The sequence below is a fragment of the Miscanthus floridulus genome, chromosome 9 (assembly GCF_019320115.1).
Source record: "Miscanthus floridulus cultivar M001 chromosome 9, ASM1932011v1, whole genome shotgun sequence".
Taxonomy (NCBI): Eukaryota; Viridiplantae; Streptophyta; class Magnoliopsida; order Poales; family Poaceae; genus Miscanthus; species Miscanthus floridulus.
In genome coordinates, this window is record NC_089588.1 from 8,519,176 (window position 1) to 8,539,947 (window position 20,772).

General features: G+C 43.8%; 1 protein-coding gene and 1 pseudogene across 1 annotated transcript; both read left to right on the plus strand.

Moving 5' to 3' along the window:
* Nucleotides 1-7,612: 7,612 nt before the first annotated feature.
* Nucleotides 7,613-9,628, plus strand: LOC136481290 (pectinesterase 2-like). Its single transcript, XM_066478651.1, has 2 exons — nucleotides 7,613-8,395; nucleotides 8,500-9,628. Exon 2 carries the CDS (start codon nucleotides 8,511-8,513, stop codon nucleotides 9,174-9,176), a length of 666 nt encoding a protein of 221 aa, XP_066334748.1. The 5' UTR covers nucleotides 7,613-8,395; nucleotides 8,500-8,510; the 3' UTR covers nucleotides 9,177-9,628.
* A 3,233-nt stretch (nucleotides 9,629-12,861) lies between these two features.
* Nucleotides 12,862-20,158, plus strand: LOC136479173 (uncharacterized; annotated as a pseudogene).
* Nucleotides 20,159-20,772: the final 614 nt, after the last annotated feature.

Below are 20,772 nucleotides of genomic sequence, written 5' to 3' on the forward strand. Positions count from 1 at the left end.
CTATTATTTGCTGCAAGCTGATACATGCAAACACCAAGAGCATAATTAAAAGATGAAGGGAGAGAGCATAACATTATTAAAAAATTGCAGACTGCTTCCACTGACATATACACAATGCTAGAAATAACAATAGCAGTTACTATTTCCTCATGACAATTGGGTATGTACACAGATGCTGCAATCATTAGCTGACTTTTCTAAACTCAGTATAGCAAAGTGATACAACTAATCACACAATAACAGCAGATGTACACTATTCAGCCAAACGTTGCTATTTTGACTACTGATGAGAGGATCCAATGATCCATAGTTGCAGACTAAAGGGAAAAAGGGGAGTGCAAGTGGAAGGCATCAGATAGAACACATTTTCAAATACATTATTAATAATTTAATACTCAACTTCATTTTTAGGAGCAAAGTTCTATTTTTCGCTGTTAGATGTACAGAATACTATATCTCAGTAGTGGTAATATATATAGGCAAGGAAAAATGACTTAAAAAAGGATAAAAGGATAGAGTACATAGCAATCAAATTACTTGCAAAAAGAGTTAACATGGTACTTGCCCATCTGCAATTATCAATAGGTCGTGATATATATTGCCCACCACTTTGCAGCCCTCATCCTCATTGCCCAACTCAATGGATTTGTCTCCCCTGCCACAAATAACCAGTTAACCACCATGAAGACAAAATGCAACTATCAATTTTTTTAAACACAACAACTATCATATATTAGATTGATAACCCACTACCCAGAAGGGTAATTTTCTATGTCACCATACAACAGACTGGAAGGGTAGTTTTTTTTCTTTACCTAGCATCATATTGAGCAAAATTTCAGCTGTACCAGTGAAATATATACCCTTTAAAAAAGCACATGACATAAAACTCAAATTGGGACATGCTCCTGTACTAGACCTTCCATTCCAGGTACGAATCAAGCTGAAACTCCAAGTATTTAACCAAACATCTGGAGAAACAAAAGAAAGTTTTCAGAAAAAGATTTCTGAACTCGAACCAGCAATTACAAAAAACAGGAGTTCTGATAGCATTATGTTTCATCCTCAAAACAAGCTGCTTATAGAACATGATGAATAAGTTACCAGATTGCTGCCACTAATTAATGTGAGCCAATTTACATTCAAGCATATTAGTAGCTCTGAACATGCAGTCTATACTCAAAACTACTAATTCAGATCATACTTTAATCTGTCATGACAGTTCTAGATGCCACTGTAAAGCAACACAGCAAAAAGATAGTGCTAGGTGCCACTGTAAAACAACACAGCAAAAAGATAGTGCACCAAATATGAAGGTTTGCAGCAGCACTAAAGCACTGGCCATAGCATACACATGAATTTAATCCAGGTTGTCTAAGAATCCAAGTCCAAGATTAGAAGTACCTGAGTAATTGGGGTCGAAGCAAATCGATGAGTAGGTACAGACCTGCAACATCTGTAGCATATATCAATAGACACAGAAAATAGATAGATTTGGGTCTAGTTTCCATTTGAAGGGCACAATTACAATAGAAGGGTTCATGAAGTAGCATACCTACAACAATCACTCCTAGGTCCTAGTGGCTTAGCCAAACCAGAGCCTTCTGCCATATAAATGCCCAATGTTTGCTGTTACATTTGAAAACATAAAGTGTTACCTACTTAAAAAGAGGTCCAATAAATACAAGGATGATTAAAATATTTTGATCAAGCATTACAAACAAAACAAGGAAATGTTAGCTAGCGTTTGCCTTCTTTCTAATGAAAGATAATTTCAGAATTTGCTGCGTAGTGCACCATCTATAATTAGCTCAAGTTCTCAACTTGTACAGCATGCATATCTCACGAATTCATGGCAGATTTGAACCGATGATATGTTAGAATTTATTTTAAACTTTTTGCCCACAAATTAGATATATTCAACACTAGATTCATCTATGAAGGTTGCTGAGAAAAATAAATTTCATTCACCAGATATGATAAGTATATCAGATATTCAGTGACTATATGCTTAAGCATCATGTGAAACTGAATTTGTTCTCTATAATTTGCACTAATAAGTAGCTGAATAATCTGTACTAAAAATACAATACCAAGCCAATGGCGAACCTGTAAACTAATTGACTTCAGTGCACATCCAATTGCACTGTTCCAAAGACTAGCTTTAGAGAAGCTGTGACAATGGAAAAATAGGTATGAATGGAGTTACTATGAAGTTTATGGTAGTCAGTACACTAACATTGTCAGCAAGGATGTCAATTGTGACTCAAATTGTAGTCAAATCAACAGAAACAATAAGAGGGGGCAACTGAAACTGCACTCATTCAGAAGAATATAATAGTCACAGAGCAAAATAATAGAATAGGCAACAACTGCAGATTTACATTAGGGTCAACTGAAAATTTAAAACACTTGAGCACATCCAGAAAATACTGCTAAAAAGTATCATTTATAGTCAGTCACTCGATCTGTTATAACATTTGAGGATAGGACAGATAGATATTGTTTTATACTTGGAGGTACCGCCAGATAAACATTTGAGGATAGGACAGAACTATCACTCTTCACTCTTAATTAAAAAGTTGCCCTTTTCACGAAATTCTGGGTTCAATACAGTTTCAACACATTTCCACTAATATTCTACATCAGAACTAATTTGATGGTTCCATCATTTCTTTTTCTTGCCAAACAGAAATTATAGTTGACAATCTATTTGGCTTTACAAATTTGAGCAAGTGATCATATAGACTCCTCGACGTCAGTACTATACACCTTTTTATAGCTAGTTGTAGAAATACAAATTCCTTTTAAACAGGAGTTTGCTGAATGAAATGATACTTACATGGTTGATCTATTGCTGTGAAGTGTCAATGCATCAGCTAAAGAAAGAAGCCTGCCACTAACTAATGCTGCCCTCGATTGTATAACAGAATCAGCTAAGGAAACACTGCACAAGGACCAAAAGAAAAGGCAACATATAATAGCTGAAAACATAACAGAAGGAAAAAAACAGAGTATAAGTGAAAGTGACCCTATAAATTGGTTGGTAGAGGCAAGTTTCTTAGGATCTGAACTCTGAGTCCAATAGAGCCTGTTTTGTAATGGTTTTAAAAAATATGTGTACACTCATAACAAAACCATGCAACCTAAAATGAAATGAGTAGCTTTTTTGAGAATTGCTTATGTCCTATGATACTTTCTTGGACATAACATCAGGAGTGAAGAAGAGCTGCAGAGGCCAGTCGACAGAATATTCAAGAACAATACTATCCCACCCATCAAGTACCAGTGCTGATGTAGCTTTTCCTTGTGAAGGAAGCTCTGAAGCATTAGATTTTTTAAGATCTTTCTGAGACGTGCTACTTTTCATACCATATGATAGCTCCTACAAGACATAAGCTTACAATGAGCCATGGTCTAACAACCCAAACTGACTACTCAGTGAACAGAAAGCACAGGCAGGTCGGTATCTTACTTTAATATAAGGGCACAACATCTACCTGACTAACAAAGTTTTCAATGGCAGCAAAAAGATCAGTGATATTGCTACTTGGCCAGATATACTAAGTAAAAAAACAGAGAAGCCAGTGATATGTATTTCAGTATGTGCCAACATGAAAAAAAAGAGATGTTCACCTGACTATGTAGGTCCAGTGCAAATTTGCATGGTCTGATGTGTGATATTGCTTCTATTACGATAAACTATCATCAATTAATAGATCAAAGGAAGTGACTGTCCAATTAGAGTGGATGTTGCAGTGTAGAACAGCCATCCAGCACTGGCAAATTGTGATCATGCCTATATCTAGGTACATGAAGCAAAGTTTTTATGTACAGATCACAGGTTCCTAATGACATTACTAGACATTTGTTGATTTTTTTCTCCATAGCAAGTGATGCACTGAATAAGTGATGAACCATTCCTAGACATGAAGAATGAAGAGTCTAGAACTCAAAATTATCACAACAAAATGTAGCAAGCAGTTAGTAACACCACGCCCAGTAGCCTAGCGCAGCATATTAGGAAACAGGGATAGATCAAACAATAAATAGGAAACTAATAATCCGCAGCATGGGAAAACCCGTGACAATTGAAAAGCACCAAAGACAGAAATTAGATCTGACAGGAAAATTAAGGCTACCTACTAGCTAGGGAAGAGATGTTCTAATCTCATCGTAAATTGGATGTTCCTAGCTCCACTGCTTGATCACCAACGCACGTCCCTGACAAGCTAAACTGAACCCAATTTAGTCACCTGCATCAAGCGAGGGGATCGAGCGGCCGACCAAGTCAGGTGGTCTTGCCGGCATTGCGCCGAACACCTGCTAGGCATGCGTGCTGCAGACAGTGTGGCTCTAAGAAAGCATTCCGCGTCGGTGGTCTGGGTGACCCCACATGAGCAGAAGCTGCTGCTGGGAGGGGGGGAGGGGAGGAGGAGAGAGCTCACCACCGCCGATGGACGGGGCCCACGCGTCGTCGATACTGGTAGGGTGTGCGCCATCGTTGGAGGGGTTGTACACCATCAGCGATACGGGCCGGGGGCACACGCACTGCCACTGGTAGGAACCCCCGCCGGTGTTGCCTGGAGCCACCCCGCTTGCTCCGCCTAGAGCCACCCCTGCATGCACCAATTGTCCTTGCCACAAGGCAGGCAGCGGCTCCGGCCAGATCTGGAGGAGGGAGAGAGAGAGAGGCAGATGAGGAGTGGTGCCGGTGGAGGAAGAGACGAGAGAGGTGGCAGTGGCGGGCGGACTGGGGGACGGCATGGGCAGGGTGCCGTGGCGGAGGCGAGAGAGAGAGGATGGGTGGGTGACAGGGTGAAGGCCTGAGGGGGCATGGCTGCACGGCCAAACAGGAGAGGACGGGCGGAGCCGGGCTCCACTCCTCAGCTTAGCGCGTTTGATAATTTTTCGGGTCCGAGGTTTTTCAGGAGTGACTAGTTTAGACCCAACGAGTCACCGATAATCTCAGTGACACGTGATGTTATGAAGAGTCTCTAATAATTTATCATTAGTGACGTGTTTTGATTTCTGACCATGGGCAAGTTCTAATGAGTGACGCGTTCCATTGACACGTGTCACTGATATGAAATTAGTGACGTGTTTTAATTGCAGGTCACTGATGAAGGTGTCTCCTTTGTGCTGTTTTGGCATAGCGTTCCAGCCATCGTCGGATGTGTAGTTGGGTGGCCTTTTATTTTTCAGCTAGCTAGCTAGCTAGCGCCATGGATCGGTGTCACATACAGTAGCCTACTCTGTATATATATACGTACCTGGTTTTTTTTATTCATGCATTTTAATTCGGTGACGCGGTTAATTAATTCAGTTATATTTCTTTCCCAATCCGTTTCGGATGTTTAATTTAATTTGAGACTTTTGCTATTTATCTGTCGACAGATATTTTATGTACTAAATCTGTCATATTTCTATACGTCGGATTGTGCTTTAGGATCTGTGCTACAACTGTCACTTCAACGTTTGTAACTATTGGGTCGCATTTATAAAAAATCTAACAGATTTGACCACACGAAATTTGTCGACAGATAACTAGACACTCCCTTAATTTGATGCAACCTGTTGTTCGTGTGTTTCAAAGCCTGTCAACAACCACGTGTTCACAGCCCTGAAAACAACCGCAATCAACAGGAAAAGAAATATAATTGAGTGTTTACAGGTGTATCAACACACGAATTTCAGACCATGAGATTTTAATCTGGCAGCCTATTGAATTCTATTGTTCCGTTTGATGTCTGTTGTTCAAGTGCATTTTGGCCGATGCTCCAGATTATAGACTTATGATGAACGCACGTGCCACAACCTTCTTTAGTGAATCGGAGCAGCATAAAAAAAATCATTACGTGAAAAATGCAGCTGCAGAAATAACAAATTGAAAGAAAACATGTTTGAAAAATAAGGACAAATTTGATTTTAAAAGGTCGTAAAAATCATTACCACTAATTATTAGACCTGCCACGACCCTAATTACGAAGCAACAAAAATACAAACTCCTGCATTGTGACCATATAAAAGAACAAGTTGCCATCCGGAGGCTCAACTATAAATACAATCCCTAAAAATAAAAAAAGAACAAGCTGCCAACCGGGGGCTAAACAAAAATTAGTAACATAACTGACAGTTATGTAAAGATCGCACCACCACCTATACTTTGATGTGTTCACTCGCATATGGGTCTCGGTTCGTTGTCGTACGTGGGTCGCTGCTAAAGCCAATCTGCTACCAGAGACGCTGTGTTTCACTATCCAGGTCTCTGAAAATATTTTATACACGATACATTTGAAATTTTGATTGAGCCTAAAATAAAAAATGGATGATGCAACCCTAATCAATATGGACGATGCAACAACATTAACCAACATGCACGAGTATACGGGATCATGTTTAATAAGAATTATAAAAAGTAGCGACATGAAAAGACAGTAGGTCCAATCCATAGTCCAAATCAATATGATAGTTGGCCGTTATATCTACCGCGGTCCTAATTAGGAAGCAACAAAAACATAGACTCCTACGTAGCGAACATATACAAGAACAAGCTGCTAATTGGTGCGACAAATTTTAAAAACAACCCAAAACACCAAAAATAAAAACAAAACAATCTGCCAATTGCGGGCAAATTTTAAAAACGTCCCCACAACAACAACAATACAACAAAACAAGCTTGCAATTGGGAGGATAATTTTTTTTAAAAAAAAGCAACAATAACACAACAAATCCTGTCTTCTGGTTTCTAATGAGATTGAAGTCTCCCACAATTAGTCAGAAAATGTGGTATGGCACATGGATGTTCTTGAACCACTCAAGAAACAATCTTTTGCCACTGGGAGTACAGGGGGGCATAAACTGTGGTTAGGATCCAGCTTTCATTGTTGAATTTTGATGTAATAAATTCCATTGAGATGGCAAACTCATTTTGAAAAACTTCCACACCACTAAAGATTGATCCTTTCCAAATGATAAGGATCCCACCTAAAGCTCCCACTGAAGGTTTGAATTGGAAGGAGTCAAAGGATAGGGGGCATAAATTTCTAATGAAACTGATGTCAAACAACTCTCTTTTCGTTTCCTGAAGACAAATTACATCACCGTGACTTTCCAACACCTTGTCTCTAATAGAATTCTTTTTTTTTTTTTTGGTCAGAATTCAACCCTAGCAAGTGAAAGGAATTAAAAGAAAGGTTATCGAAGACGTGCAAAATACTTTTTTTTTTTAAATGACATGATGAATTTCGCAGCAAATTATCAATTAGGAGACGCACTTTAATTTCCCACAGTAAAAGAAAAAGAGGATCGGCTACCTTAGGGGCCGGTATCTAGCTTCTAGATAGCCATAGTAGTAGGTAGTCGTCAGGCCGTATCGATAGGTGTAGAAGAGATGGATCATACATGCATCATATACGTACGTAGCATGTGTGTCTTTGAACAATATTAGTGTATATATATATATATATATATATATATATATATATAGTTGTACGTAGCATGTAGGTAGCATGTCGTCTTCCCTGGGCGGTCTCTCCTGCTCCTGCATATAAGGACCTAGCTCGGTTCACCGTGAGCAGCTCCATCCATCCATCCATCCATCAGGAAGCAATGGCGCAAGCTACTTCCACATCGCTTGTTCTTGCATGCCTGCTGATGGCCACCATCATGGCTCCTGGTGGCACCTCCGGTACCTCGGAGGCCATGCCAACGACGACCGGCGGCGGTGTGCGGCCGCCTGCCACAGCGGCGACGCTGCCAACACTTGGCGGCAGGGGCGGCCTCTCCACCACCGACACGGAGGCGCCGCCAACGACGACAGGCGGGAGTGGGCACTGGCCGCCCGCAGCCATGGCGGTGACGCTGCCAACAGTAGGCGGGGGCGGCAGCGGCCTCTCCACCACGGACACGGAGGCGCCGCCCACCACGACAGGCCGCAGTGGGCACTGGCCGCCTGCAGCCACGGCGGTGACGCTGCCGCCAACGCCAACAGTAGGCGGCTGCGACCACGGCCTCTCCACCACCACGGACACGGAGGCGCTGGGCGGTGGCAAGCTGCCGCTCTGGGTCGAGCGGCTTCTGGCCCTGGGCGGAGCGCGGCCATCGCTCGGAGAAATGGTGGGGACGAAGCGCGTTGTCGTGGCCTAGAACGCCACCAGCGGCGACGGCCAGTTTGCCAGCATCACCGCTGCTTTGGCGGCGCAAGAGGACCAAATTGGTAGCTAGCAAAGCATTCTCACCATATTCATCAAGGAGGGAGTGTACAATGAGACTCTAAACATCACCCGGAAGCATGTGATCCTAATCGGAGAAGGCGCCAGGAAGACGGTGATCACCGGGAACAAGAGCCACCGGTTTCACAACCTCAGCACGCCGGACAGTACTGCTACCGTGAGTAAGTGCCGATCATCCTCAATCACACGCGCGTCTCCTCTGTCGATCACCCATGCATGCATGAGCATGTTTCTTGACTTTGCTTGTTGCGCATGCATGGTGCAGGTGTCCATGGGATGGGCTTCATGGCCCAGGACCTCACGATACAGAACACGGCAGGCCCAGCGGTGGCGCTCTTGTCAATATCGCACTTCTCCCTGATCTCCCTGGTATACCGGTGCTCGATCGAGGGGTATCAGGATACCCTCGACGCCGACACCGGAGACCAGATGTATGTGGAGACGGACATCTGCGGCACCGTGGACTTCGTGTTCGGCTACGCAAGGGCGGCCTTCCTGGGTTGTCGGCTCCTGGTTCGCAGCTCCGGGTTTGAGTTCCAGAACTGTTCGGTCACTGCATACGAGGGCGCGAAACTCACGAGGGTGGAGACCTTCCTCGGCCGCCAGTGGAAGGAACACTCCCACGTGATCTTCATGGAGACCTTCCTCGGCTCCATCGTCAACTTCACCGGCTGGGTGGAGTGGAACCGGAGCAACGGCCACATTCCAGACACGGTGGTGTATCTGGAGTACGCCAACTACGGGCCTGGCGCCGACACGAGCCGCCGCATCAACACCACCGCCATGCGCGTCGTCACCGACTGCGGCGAGGCGGCGCAGTACACCGCGGACCCTTTCGTCAACGCCAGCGCCTGGATGCCCAAGGACCCCTACGCACGCGGCTTGATCCGCGACCCGGCGTGCCCAGCCCCTCCAACAAGGGCATGTGCTAGCAAGACCTAGCTCCTCCGACCTCCGACCTCCGACCTCCGACCTCTCCGATCTCCGACCTCCGTCCTCATCATCATCGAGCAGTACGGCCATCTCCATCAGCGACGACGACAGATCCATGTCCATGCTTGTGCGTGCATGGAAGCACCGTACGTACCAGTAGCTATCTTGCCTAGCCTGCCTGCCTCTGAATCTCAGCAGCAGTCTGCTGGATCGGAGTGAGTAGTAGTACTTGTTAGTTTCGAGTTCTTATTGTGTGTGTGCCTTTGTTTAGTTAATTTGTTGTGTGTAGTATGTTCTTCGATTCTTCCTCAGCTCGTCGATGGACAGATCGATGGATCTTCGTCGGTCGTGTCTTGGTTCATTAGCTTGCAGTCTCGATCTCTCTCGTAGTTGTGTGTGTCTCGAATCTCGATCGATCGATTTGCTAGTAAGGCGCGAGGCAGCCATGTTTAATCTGTGTGCACTGTCTCCATCACTGTAATATGCAAACAGTTGAATGCTTAATTTTCTGCTTCTGAACTAGTAATGGAATGGGAATGCATGGGCGTTCGAGACAGCCATGTTTATTATTTATTTCTCATAACCCAATAATTAATTGTACATATATTATTATATGTATGTATGTTGGTTGGTTGATTAGTTCTCATGGACGTACATACGTACGCGTGATGATCAATCACCAGCTAATATAAGGCCGACTACTAGCAAGCTACTTTGTCATCATAACCCAATAATATCTTAGCCCCAACGCAAAGACTAGCTAGATCCGGACTAAGCTTATTAACACCAAAATAGCATTGCTAAAGCACACTAGCTCGACGATCCAAATTAAAGAAAAGCAAGTTTGGGGAGCAACTCGCAACACCAAGCAAAATTGAAAATAAAGCCACTGAAGAAACAGAAATAAAATGGCAACAAATTAAGACAGTTGAAAATGTCTACGACACAGAGACAGAGTTGGAAAACTTCCGAGATCTATGAAAGAAAGCTTTAGACAGATAAAAATAGAAGAATCGAGCAATTATATATGCAAGCAGGAGGCGCCCCAGATCCAACAACCGATGGACAGCGCCACGTTATTTCCAACAACAGGAACAACTCGATCCAGAGCTTAGCTAGCTAGGGTAAACCGGAAACCACACCACTCATTCCAGCCAAAAAAGAAGCCCAATGCCATGTTTCCAGGCAAGCGCAGCTCACCCAAACCAACCAAACAACAACTTGGCTCAAAGTCCATACCAATACCGATCACTCCCATGTTTTGGACGCTCGATCTCTTCCTGTTTTCTATGACTATACTGGTATGGCTCCGATCAGCCGTGTACTCCGAGTCTTTCTATGCTCTACCCCAAGCTCCAACGGTGCTATTTATTGCCTCTTTTGTAAGCTTAAAAACAATTCGCGGAAGCTCAAAGGATCGTTTTAGCACAAATTATATTGATTTAACCAAAACAAATCTTTCATATGTGCGTAGCACAAATAAATCATTCATGTGCTAAACAACACAAAATCACCGTGTGCCATGTTGGCTCCTAGCTTGCATCTTAGAAATGTTTCTCTCCCCTCTTCCTTCTTATCTTTCTCGTTCACTTGATGATAAAAGAACTAGTCCACTATCATGTGGATTATCTTTTACTTTTTCTAACCAGAGCACTTCATATGAAGGCGAGCCAGCCGCTTATATATACATGCTAGCTCATGCTGAATCGTGAGATTTATATATGCATGATATTTCAAGCACTATTCATGTCTTTTTACTATCATTTATTACTGCATAAATTATGTGGTCTAGTACTCACCTTAATTACCACTACGAAGTGAATATCCACAAACGCATGCATGCATTATTTTGCTTAATTACCACTCAAAGTTAATGGCTAGCAACGCGCATATATGCATGCCCTTTTTTCACTAGAAATGGTAAAAATAACACCACAAGAATTATTGTGGTAGCGGTGACCACTGGATTCTACTCACCATAATTTGTTCTTAAGAATTAATTTGTTCTATTCACCGCTAGCCGATATGCATAAAAGTTGCCATCCTCTTATTCTTATGCAACTGGATTCGTAGAACTTTTGTCACTAATTTGTTCTGATCATAAGAGTAGCGGCAACCCACAAGAATTTTTGTCCATACTGCTTATTCTTTCGACATGGCCAATGAAAGTCTTTTGCGGCAATCCCTTTGTTAGCGGATCTGCAATCATCAGACTAGTACCAATATGCTCAATTCATACTCTTTTCTTTTGCAGTTCTTTAAATCCATATGTTTTGCTCCTTTCGAGTACCTATCATTTTTGGAGAAGAAGACAACGGCGGCGTTATCACAGTGTATGTTTAGCGGTCTATCAATATTGTCAATAATCTGAAGACTGGACCCAAATTTCCGCAGCCACAGTGGTTGAATAGTAGCCTCAAAGCATGCCATAAATTCAGCCTCCATAGTGGAAGTAGAAATGACAGACTGCTTTCCACTCTTCCATGAAACATCTCCTCTAGCCACGTAGCTTTCAGTTTGCCCCTTGGACGCGTCGTTGGCGTGGAGGGCCGAGCTCCTTGTCCTGCCGCGGGCGCCGTGGTCCTGGGCCGGTGGCTCAGCCGAGGCCTTCCCTTGGGGGGCAACGGTCGGGACGCGCCTCGGCCGGGTCGGTTCCTTCTGCGGAGCCGAGTATCCGAGCAGGGGGCCAGCTGACCCATCGTGGCCATGAGTCGTGCCCGGGAGCTTGTCGGAGCTCGGTTGATCGGAAGATACCATCACCTTTAGCCTTCTTTCTCAGAGCAGGCTGCGCAGTAGGTCGGGAGGCCCCGCGCGGTCATCGTCGTCACACAGGTTAGCCTGCGGCAGCTCCATCTCCTTCCTTCTCCTCTAGAGCTCTGCTTGGGCGGCGTCGAGGTCGTCCTGCCGAGCCTGGAGGCGCGCATCCTTCTCCTTGAGGTAGGCTGCACGGCTGGTGGGGTTCAAATCCGGAGGCGTGAGCTTGGGAGCAGTGTCAGTACCGGCCCCGTCACCGATGATAAAGCATTCGCGTGGCGGAGAGAAGTCATAGGCGGCGTTGGAGTCGTACTCTGGTCCGAATCTAGAGAGGATCTCGAGGAAATTGCGTAGAGAGGGGACGTCGGTCCCCGCCGCGCCTGAGAGGATGATGACGCGTGGTGTCTCCTGGCTGATGAGCTGCTCCAACTTAAGTTGGAACGATGCCGCAGCGTTCTAGATCCCATACGGGAGGTACGGGAGTAAGTACCAGAAGCAGTCAGGCGGCGGCAGCACCTCTTCGGCGTCGATCTGGTAGTGGACGTTCGCCAGCAAGTAGAACATCTGGCGGTGCTCCGACAAGATGGGGTTTGGGCCCAGACCGAGTTGGATCTGCTGGGCGAGGAGCTCGAGGTCCACTCCCAAGAGGCCCGACGAAGGATACAACGCCGGGGACTCAATGCCCACCGGCGCGGTCTCCTCGAGGGTGTGAAGTTCACCGCTGCAGTCGGCGACGTAGGCTAGGCTCCCAAAGTTGAGAACTTGGCCAGGAGTGAAGGCGCTGGTGACGATGATGACTTCACCGGTGAAGCGCACGCCGCCTTCTAGGGCGATGCCGCCTGCTCTGGCAACGAGGCGGGTGGCTATAGGCATTGTATAGTCGTAATCACACACGACGTGCTCCCCTACCTGGCGCGCCAGCTGTCGCGGGTTCATAACCATGACAAGCATCGTGGTTTTTCGTCGAAAGTCGATGTGTGGGTCTCCGATGGCTCGGACACTAAAAAACATGAGAGACATGGCGATCTATCCCGGTTCGGGCTTCTGAGCACTACGTCCAGCAGTATAGTGTTCTTTGTGTTGAGAAGCACCCAAATCGGTGGTTACAACAATAGAGATCGAGAGTTTGGTAGGCGATTGCTCGGTTCTATCCTACGGCTCGTCGGAGGTGTTCTTCCGCTGTAAGGAACCGGCCTTCTCTAGCTGGGTTGTCAAATCGGTCTAGTTGGGAATCGTCTACTGTTTGATCCTCCCACTACGCCAGATTCGCGCAGTAGGAACGGGGCCATTTTTACTGTAGGGGCGGCTGGGGTTGGGGGCGCCCCTACAGTGGGCGTCCTCGGGCCCCAACAGCCCAGCCGCCCCTACAGATGGCACTGTAGGGGTGCCTGGTAACCTGAGCCGCCCCTACAGTTGGGGGTGATCTGTAGGGGCGGTTCAATCACCAGCCACCCCTGCAGTGATCATTTTGTAGGCGCGGCTGCCACCAGCCGCCCCTGTTGTTCTACTGTAGGGGCGGCTGGTGATCACCAGCCGCCCCTACTGACGACGCACGAATAAATAGCAGCAGCCACCCCTTTTTCCACCTCAGGACATACTCTTCTACAAAAAAAGGTTGGGAGGCCTTTGGCTACTCCTAAAAATTGCTCTACTAAGGGGGGAAGGTTTTGATCTCAAATCCTTTGATGAAGAGGCTCTAAAAGGTAAGGAAATGCTTCTACAACCCTTTATTTGAAGTTTAATTCGTTGGTTAATGAGTAATTTGATTTTTGGTTTTCTCTTTCTTCCATGGAGCTTGAGCTAGTTATGAGTGAAATTGGACTCTAATTTTCACTATACTAGGGTAATTAGGTAGGGAAGTAAGATTGCACCCTTTGTTAGTACATCTTTGTTGATTTTAGTGTAGTATTAGTGAAGTTTGATGCATGTGTCATGAAACCCTATATCTAGATCTAGATCTAGGATTTTGTTTTTTTATTCTTTTTTAATTTTTTCTTTGTGTGACTAGGGTTTGCATGTAGGTGAATGTGTAAGATTTTAATTGTTGCTAATGTGTAAAATATCCTCTACCATGGCTACTAATTATCATTTAATATTTATTTTGATTCCTTTCTATAATGCGTGTTTTTAATTAGTTATGGATAAATAGGCCATTAATTAATTATCCTCTACCATAAAATTGGAATGGAGTTTGCATGAAAGGTAGTGGATGAAATATTAAATGTTGCTAATTGTTTTCTTTGAAATTGTTTATTTGAACCTATCAATTTATATTTTAAAATATTTATGCATTAATAGTCAATTAATTAACTATCCTCTACTATCATGGTGCGTGTCTCAGGTATATACAATTATTCTCGAGTAATATTCTTTTTTTGGTTGTTTTGTTTCTATAAGATGGACTACAGGAACTCTTGGATGTATAGTTCGTTAAGACACGACGCTCTTTTCCGTGATGAGGTGGACAAATTCATCAAAGCCGCAGAGAAGCATGCAGCGACGTTGAAAGAGAATAGTGACATGATTATTTGTACCTGCAAAGATTGCAAGAATCTTATTGCATTTCGAGATGTGAGTACCATCAAAGAACATCTGATTAGGAGAGGATTTGTTCCGGACTACACCGTGTGGATTCATCATGGTGAAACAGTGGTTGTTGATGACAGCGACGATGATCTAGCTTATGAAGCTGAAACCTAAGCATACTTGTCCCGATTCACAGACGATCTTGAGCAACAAATGGATCATGACTATGGCAATCAACAAGGTGGTGGCTTTGGCAATGAACAAGGTGGTGATGATGCTGGTGGTGTCAGCAATGATGGCGAAGCACGTGAGGGGGATGCAGATGACGATGACAACTTGGACGAAATGCTTGGGGCCTTTGGACCAGAAATATTAGAAAAGAGCAAGAGAGGTCTAGAAAATCTTGAGAGGATGACAAAAGCATCGAAGAAGACTGTGTATGATGCTGAGAAGGGCTGTCCGACATACTTCACACTGCTATGTTTTGTGCTTGAGCTACTCATCCTGAAGGCTAAGTACGGCTGGTCGGACTACAGTTTCAATGATCTGTTGTGCCTCATGTCACGGTTGCTCCCACAGCCGAACACAGTTCTCGCCAACACATACCAAGCGAAGAAGGTTATAAGTCCACTCACATTGGGAGTTGAAAAAATCCATGCATGCCCCAACCACTGTATCCTTTTTTGGCGTGGCACATCGTTCGAGACTTTAGATACATGTCCTAGGTGTGGGGCTAGTCGGTACAAGAACAATGACCTTCAAAGTGGGGTGGAAGCCTCCACAGGAAAGAGGAAGAAGGGTGGGAAGAAGGTGCTGCAAGAATCTCAGCCCCTAGAGGAAACTCCATTAGGCAACGATGCAAATAAGAGAAGAATTCCTGCCCTGGTTATGTGGTACTTGCCAGTGACCGACCGCTTGAGGCGTATGTTCCTAAACCCTAAGGAAGCCGCACTGATGACATGGTGGGATGATGAGCGCAAGGTGGATGATGATACGATCACACACACGGCCGATTGTAGCCAGTGGCAATCGTTCGATGCCAAGTACAAAGCAGAATTCAGTGATGACCCACGGAATGTACGGTTCGGCTTGAGCACCGATGGAATGAATCCCTTCAATGAGAGGATGACCGACCACAGCACATGGCCAGTCATCTTGACCATGTACAACCTCCCAACGTATTTGTGTCAGAAGAGGAAGTACCTTCTCCTCACCATTCTTATCTCCGGCCCCAAACAACCAGGCATTGATATAGACGTGTTCTTGGAGCCTCTGATGCAAGAAATGGAGAGGCTATGGAGGTATGGGGAGCCGATGTACGATGTGTTCCGGCGGGAGGACTTTATATGCAAAGCAATAATATTTGTTACTACCAATGATTACCCCGCGCTGTTTGCCCTGTCTGGACAGTTCAAAGGCAAGACTGGATGCTTAGTCTGTTTGGATGGTACTAAATGGGTGTTCCTAAATGGATCCAGGAAGATAGTTTACATAAGGAACCGGCGTTTCTTAAAGATAGGTCACAAGTACCACGGCAAATTGTACCTAAGATACTATGTCAACATCCTGGAGGATGAACCCCCTCCAGAGAGACGTCGTAATGGAGAACATGTGTTCAGAATGGTCCAAAACATACATGTCGTCTATGGAAAGAAGAATCTGGATGGAACGATTAGAGATAGAAGCACACCTCCCATCAAAGGCGTACCATTCAAGAAGCAATCGATCTTCTTTCAGTACCTGCCTTATTGGCCAGACTTGGAGGTCCCCCATGCCATTGATGCGATGCACGTGCAGAAGAATGTCTTTGAGAGTCTCATGGCTATCTTGATGGACACGGGCAAGTCAAAGGATGGTCTCAGATCACGGAAAGACATGGTGCAGCTGAACGTGATGCGAGAGCTTTGGCCGGTACATCAAGATAATGGCAAGTACAATCTTCCCGCGGCTAGCTTCAACCTAACCCTAGAGGAGAGGAGAGCTATATGCAATTTCCTTAGGGGGGTCAGAGTGCCGACTGGGTTTTCGGCGACCCCAAAGAAGCTAGTGTCGATGAAGGACCTATCATTAACATACTGCAAGGCTCACGATTGTCATGTGATGCTGACAGTGTTCCTACCAATTGCAATCAGAGCTATAAAGCCAGAGTTCCTAAAGATGGCCATCACCCGCATGTGCTACTTCTTTTCGAAGATCTCACAGAAGACGATTCGCAGGCAAGAGCTGAGTGACCTACATGAATTCATGGTGGAGACCCAGAACCAGCTAGAGATGTGTTTACCTCCCGCTTTTTTTGATATAATGGTACATCTCATGATTCACCTGGTTCATCAGATCGAGGCGCTGGGCCCTAGCTTCTTGCATGAAATGTGGTCCTATGAGCAGTTCATGTCGGTTCTAAGCCGATACGTGCATAACCGAACACACCCAGAGGACTCCATGATAGAGGGTTATAATTCCAAAGAAGTCGTCGAGTGCTGCCAAGAGTGGCTAAAAGTATAGAGAGGGATTGGTAATCTCGATTCTCGTCTCAAGGGAAGGCTAGCTGGGAAGGGCATAAGTGGTAGGAAAGCGTTCCTCGACAATGATTACAGAGAGGTGAGTCGGGCGCATTACAGTGTCTTGCAGAGTATGGCAGTGATGCAACCGTACATTGATGAACACATGGCTATCAATATGGCTGAGAGGAATGGTCGTTCAGATGATTGGGTCATGAAACAGCATAAGCAACGCCTAACATCATGGTTGAAGGACCAGAACATACAGCCTGGAGAAACAATAGATTCTATTACCATCAGTCGGTTGGCGGCCGGGCCATCAAAACAGGTGACGTCTTGGAATGCTTATGACATCAATGGGTACACATACTATACCAACACAAAGGACAGGAAATCTGTGAATCAGAACAACGGCGTCCGAATAGAGGCTCTCGACGGAGTGGGGCGAAAGGTGCTGTACTTTGGCATAATTGAAGATATATGGGAACTTGACTATGGAAGGGATATAAATGTGGCCCTGTTTCGATGCCGCTGGATCAAGCAACATCAATTAAATGAGATTGGACAGAGAGTCGTCGACCTCCAGAATGTAGGCTACCAGGATGACCCTTGGGTGCTCGCTAAACGAGTTGCGCAAGTCTTCTATATGCCCGACCCGCAAAGTAACCTCCCCCCAAAGAAGAAGACAAAGCACGTGGTGGCCTCTGGAAAACAACATATCATCGGAGTTGATGGCGTGGACGATGTTGAAGCTTACAATAAGTGTGATGAGATGCCGCTATTCACAGACTTTTGTAAGAAGATCGAGGCTGTGGAAAAGAACCTGCCCAAAGATGTATTGCCATGGGAACGAAAAGGTGTCAATGGAAAAGTTGTCATGGTGGGCTAGCTAGTTTATGTAAGTGTGTCAGTGTTCGTAAGACTACATTCATGTATGTGTGTGTGAGACTACATTTATGTATGTGTGTGAGACTACATTCATGTATGTGTGTGTGAGACTACATTCATGTATGTTTGTGTGAACAATGTGTACTAAGAATTTAACAAATTATGAAATTACCAAAATAAAAGTTGTAGATCTCCATGAGTTATTCAACTTTGGTATTCATTACTTTTTCAGTTGAAATGATTTGGGGGTCCAAATTTTGGTTCGAACTTGTCATTTTTTCAAATTTCAAATTTGAAAGGTTCAAATTTTGTCAAATGATAAGATGACTAAAATAAAAGTTGTAGATCTTGATGAGTTGAACAACTTTTGTATTCATCACTTTTACATCTGAAATCATTTAGGGTTTGAAAATTTGGTTTGAACTTGTCAAATTCCAAATTTCAAATTTTAAAATGTGTAAAACATTGTCACATCCAAGTTTGATCAAACTTAAATGCTGAAGCATGATTTTAGAAATTTTTAGGAAAAGAAACCATCACATTTGGAGTTAGTATGAGGGAGAACAACTAGTTATAAAGTTTACCCACAGATTAAAAAGAGAAATCACATTGTTCTAGATGATCCTTACATGATCATAGTGAAGAGTGTGATTTCTTTTTTTAATCTGTGGGTCAACTTTGTAACTAGTTTTTCTTCCTCATACTAACTCTAAATCTGATAATTTTTTTTCCTGAAATTTTCTAAAATAATTCTCTATCAATTTATTTTGTTGATTTTTGTCAATATAGACATATGAAAAGTATGAGCAATTTAAATTTTGAATTTAAAAAAAATGCAACTTTAGACAAGATTTTGGTACCCCAAATGATTTCAGCTGAAAAAGTGATAAATACCAAAGTTGAATAACTCATCAAGATCTACAACTTTTGTATTGGTCATTTCTTCATATGATAAAGTGGTAATGACATTATTCACAAATGTGACACATCTCTCATAAGGTTTATAAACTATATGAGACATGTGTAAGATTAGTGAACAATGTGGGCTAAGAATTTGTCAAATGAAAAAATAACCAAAATAAAAGTTGTAGATATTCATGAGTTGAACAACTTTAGTATTCATCACTTTTTATGTTGAAATCAATTTGGGTCTCAAATTTTGGTTCGAACTTGTCATTTTTTTGAAATTTCAAATTTGAAAGGTTCAAATTTTGTCAAATGACAAGTTGACCAAAATAAAAGTTGTAGATATTAATGAGTTGAACAACTTTGGTATTCATCACTTTTTATGTTGAAATCAGTTTGGGTCTCAAATTTTGGTTCGAACTTGTCATTTTTTGAAATTTCAAATTTGAAAGGTCCAATTTTGTCAAATGACAAGTTGACCAAAATAAAAGTTGTAGATATTAATGAGTTGAACAACTTTGGTATTCATCACTTTTTATGTTGAAATCATTTTGGGTCTCAAATTTTGGTTCGAACTTGTCATTTTTTTCAAATTTCAAATTTGAAAGGTTCAAATTTTGTCAAATGACAAGTTGACCAAAATAAAAGTTGTAGATATTAATGAGTTGAACAACTTTGGTATTCATCACTTTTTATGTTGAAATCATTTTGGGTCTCAAATTTTGGTTCGAACTTGTCATTTTTTAAAATTTCAAATTTGAAAGGTTCAAATTTTGTCAAATGACAAGATGACCAAAATAAAAGTTGTAAATCTTCATGACCTCTACAACTTTGATTTTCATTTGAGATCATTTGGTGTCTCAAAATTATTTTAGTAGTTTTGATTTTAATTTTTTAAAATTTAATTTTTTTCCCATTTTGATTTAGATTTTTGAAAAAAAAATCCAACTGTAGGGGCGGTTTATAACCTCAGCCGCCCCTACAGTTTCTCTGTAGGGGCGGCTTATAACGTCAGCCGCCCTTACAGTGCTCTGAGGTATATCAGTGTCGTCGCTGCGGCCACCCGTTGAGTGTTGGGCGAAATCTCCTGTGGACGCCGTCAGGCTGCCCAATTCCTTGGCGGCTAGGGTTCCCGACGCGTCTTCGGCGGCCAGCCCCCTCCCTCTCCCTCTCCGCTCGCCCAGATCCGGAGCGAGGAGGCTAGGGTTCCCGCGGCACCGAGGAGGCGAGGACCGCACGCGACCGCCTTATCCCCGAGCCAGAACAGCGGCGGCCGGAACCGGGAGCCCCGTCGCCGGCCACGCCCCACCGCTCGCGCGCGTCGAGCGCCGTCTCGTCGTCGTTGAGCCTCCGCTTGGCGCCCACCTCCGCTTCCGCTGCCAGGAGTCCTCCCCTCGCGCCGCCGACACCGGCGGGTAGGATCCCCGCTCGACCCGCAGTTCCGGCCGCGGCCCAGGTAATCGAAGCGCCTGCTCTTTGGGAGTCAAGTGCTTACTGGGGTTGGTTCATGGCTTACTGGTGGGTCTCTGCATGTAGGAGCACTTGTATTGACTTTTTTTCATTCTTCTTTTGTTGTGCTGTTAGGTTTGTTAGTTCAGAACATGTATCTTGTAAAGTTTAGTTTTAGTCTAACAGATAGACTCAAATTATTCCATGTAAACTGTAAAGTCAGACTGATGCCTGGTGGGTTTGTACTGAACTTTAAAGAAAAAGCTCTATGGCTTGTATAGTTTGTATTCACTTCTCACCTAGGCTACAACTTGTTTTTCAGGCTGAAGATAGTTCATTCTTAGATCTTGATGAGCTTGCAAATACATTCTCAAAGGTTATCTTTCCCCTAAACTAGAATTTCTCTCTGTAAAAAAAACTAGAATTTCATTGCAGTAACTTTCAGCGCAAACTTATTTTCTTTGTGTCCGTTGTTTTCTTAAGGAAATCCTTGTATTCATATTACATTCTTTACATGTTTTTAATAAGAGTCCATGTACTCACTGTAACCCTAAAGCTATCCTAATGGTCTATTTGCACCCAGA

What these genes read in the sequence shown, in the direction of transcription:
- LOC136481290 (XM_066478651.1), top strand. Translation starts at nt 8,511, where the DNA reads ATGGGCTTCATGGCCCAGGACCTCACGATACAGAACACGGCAGGCCCA.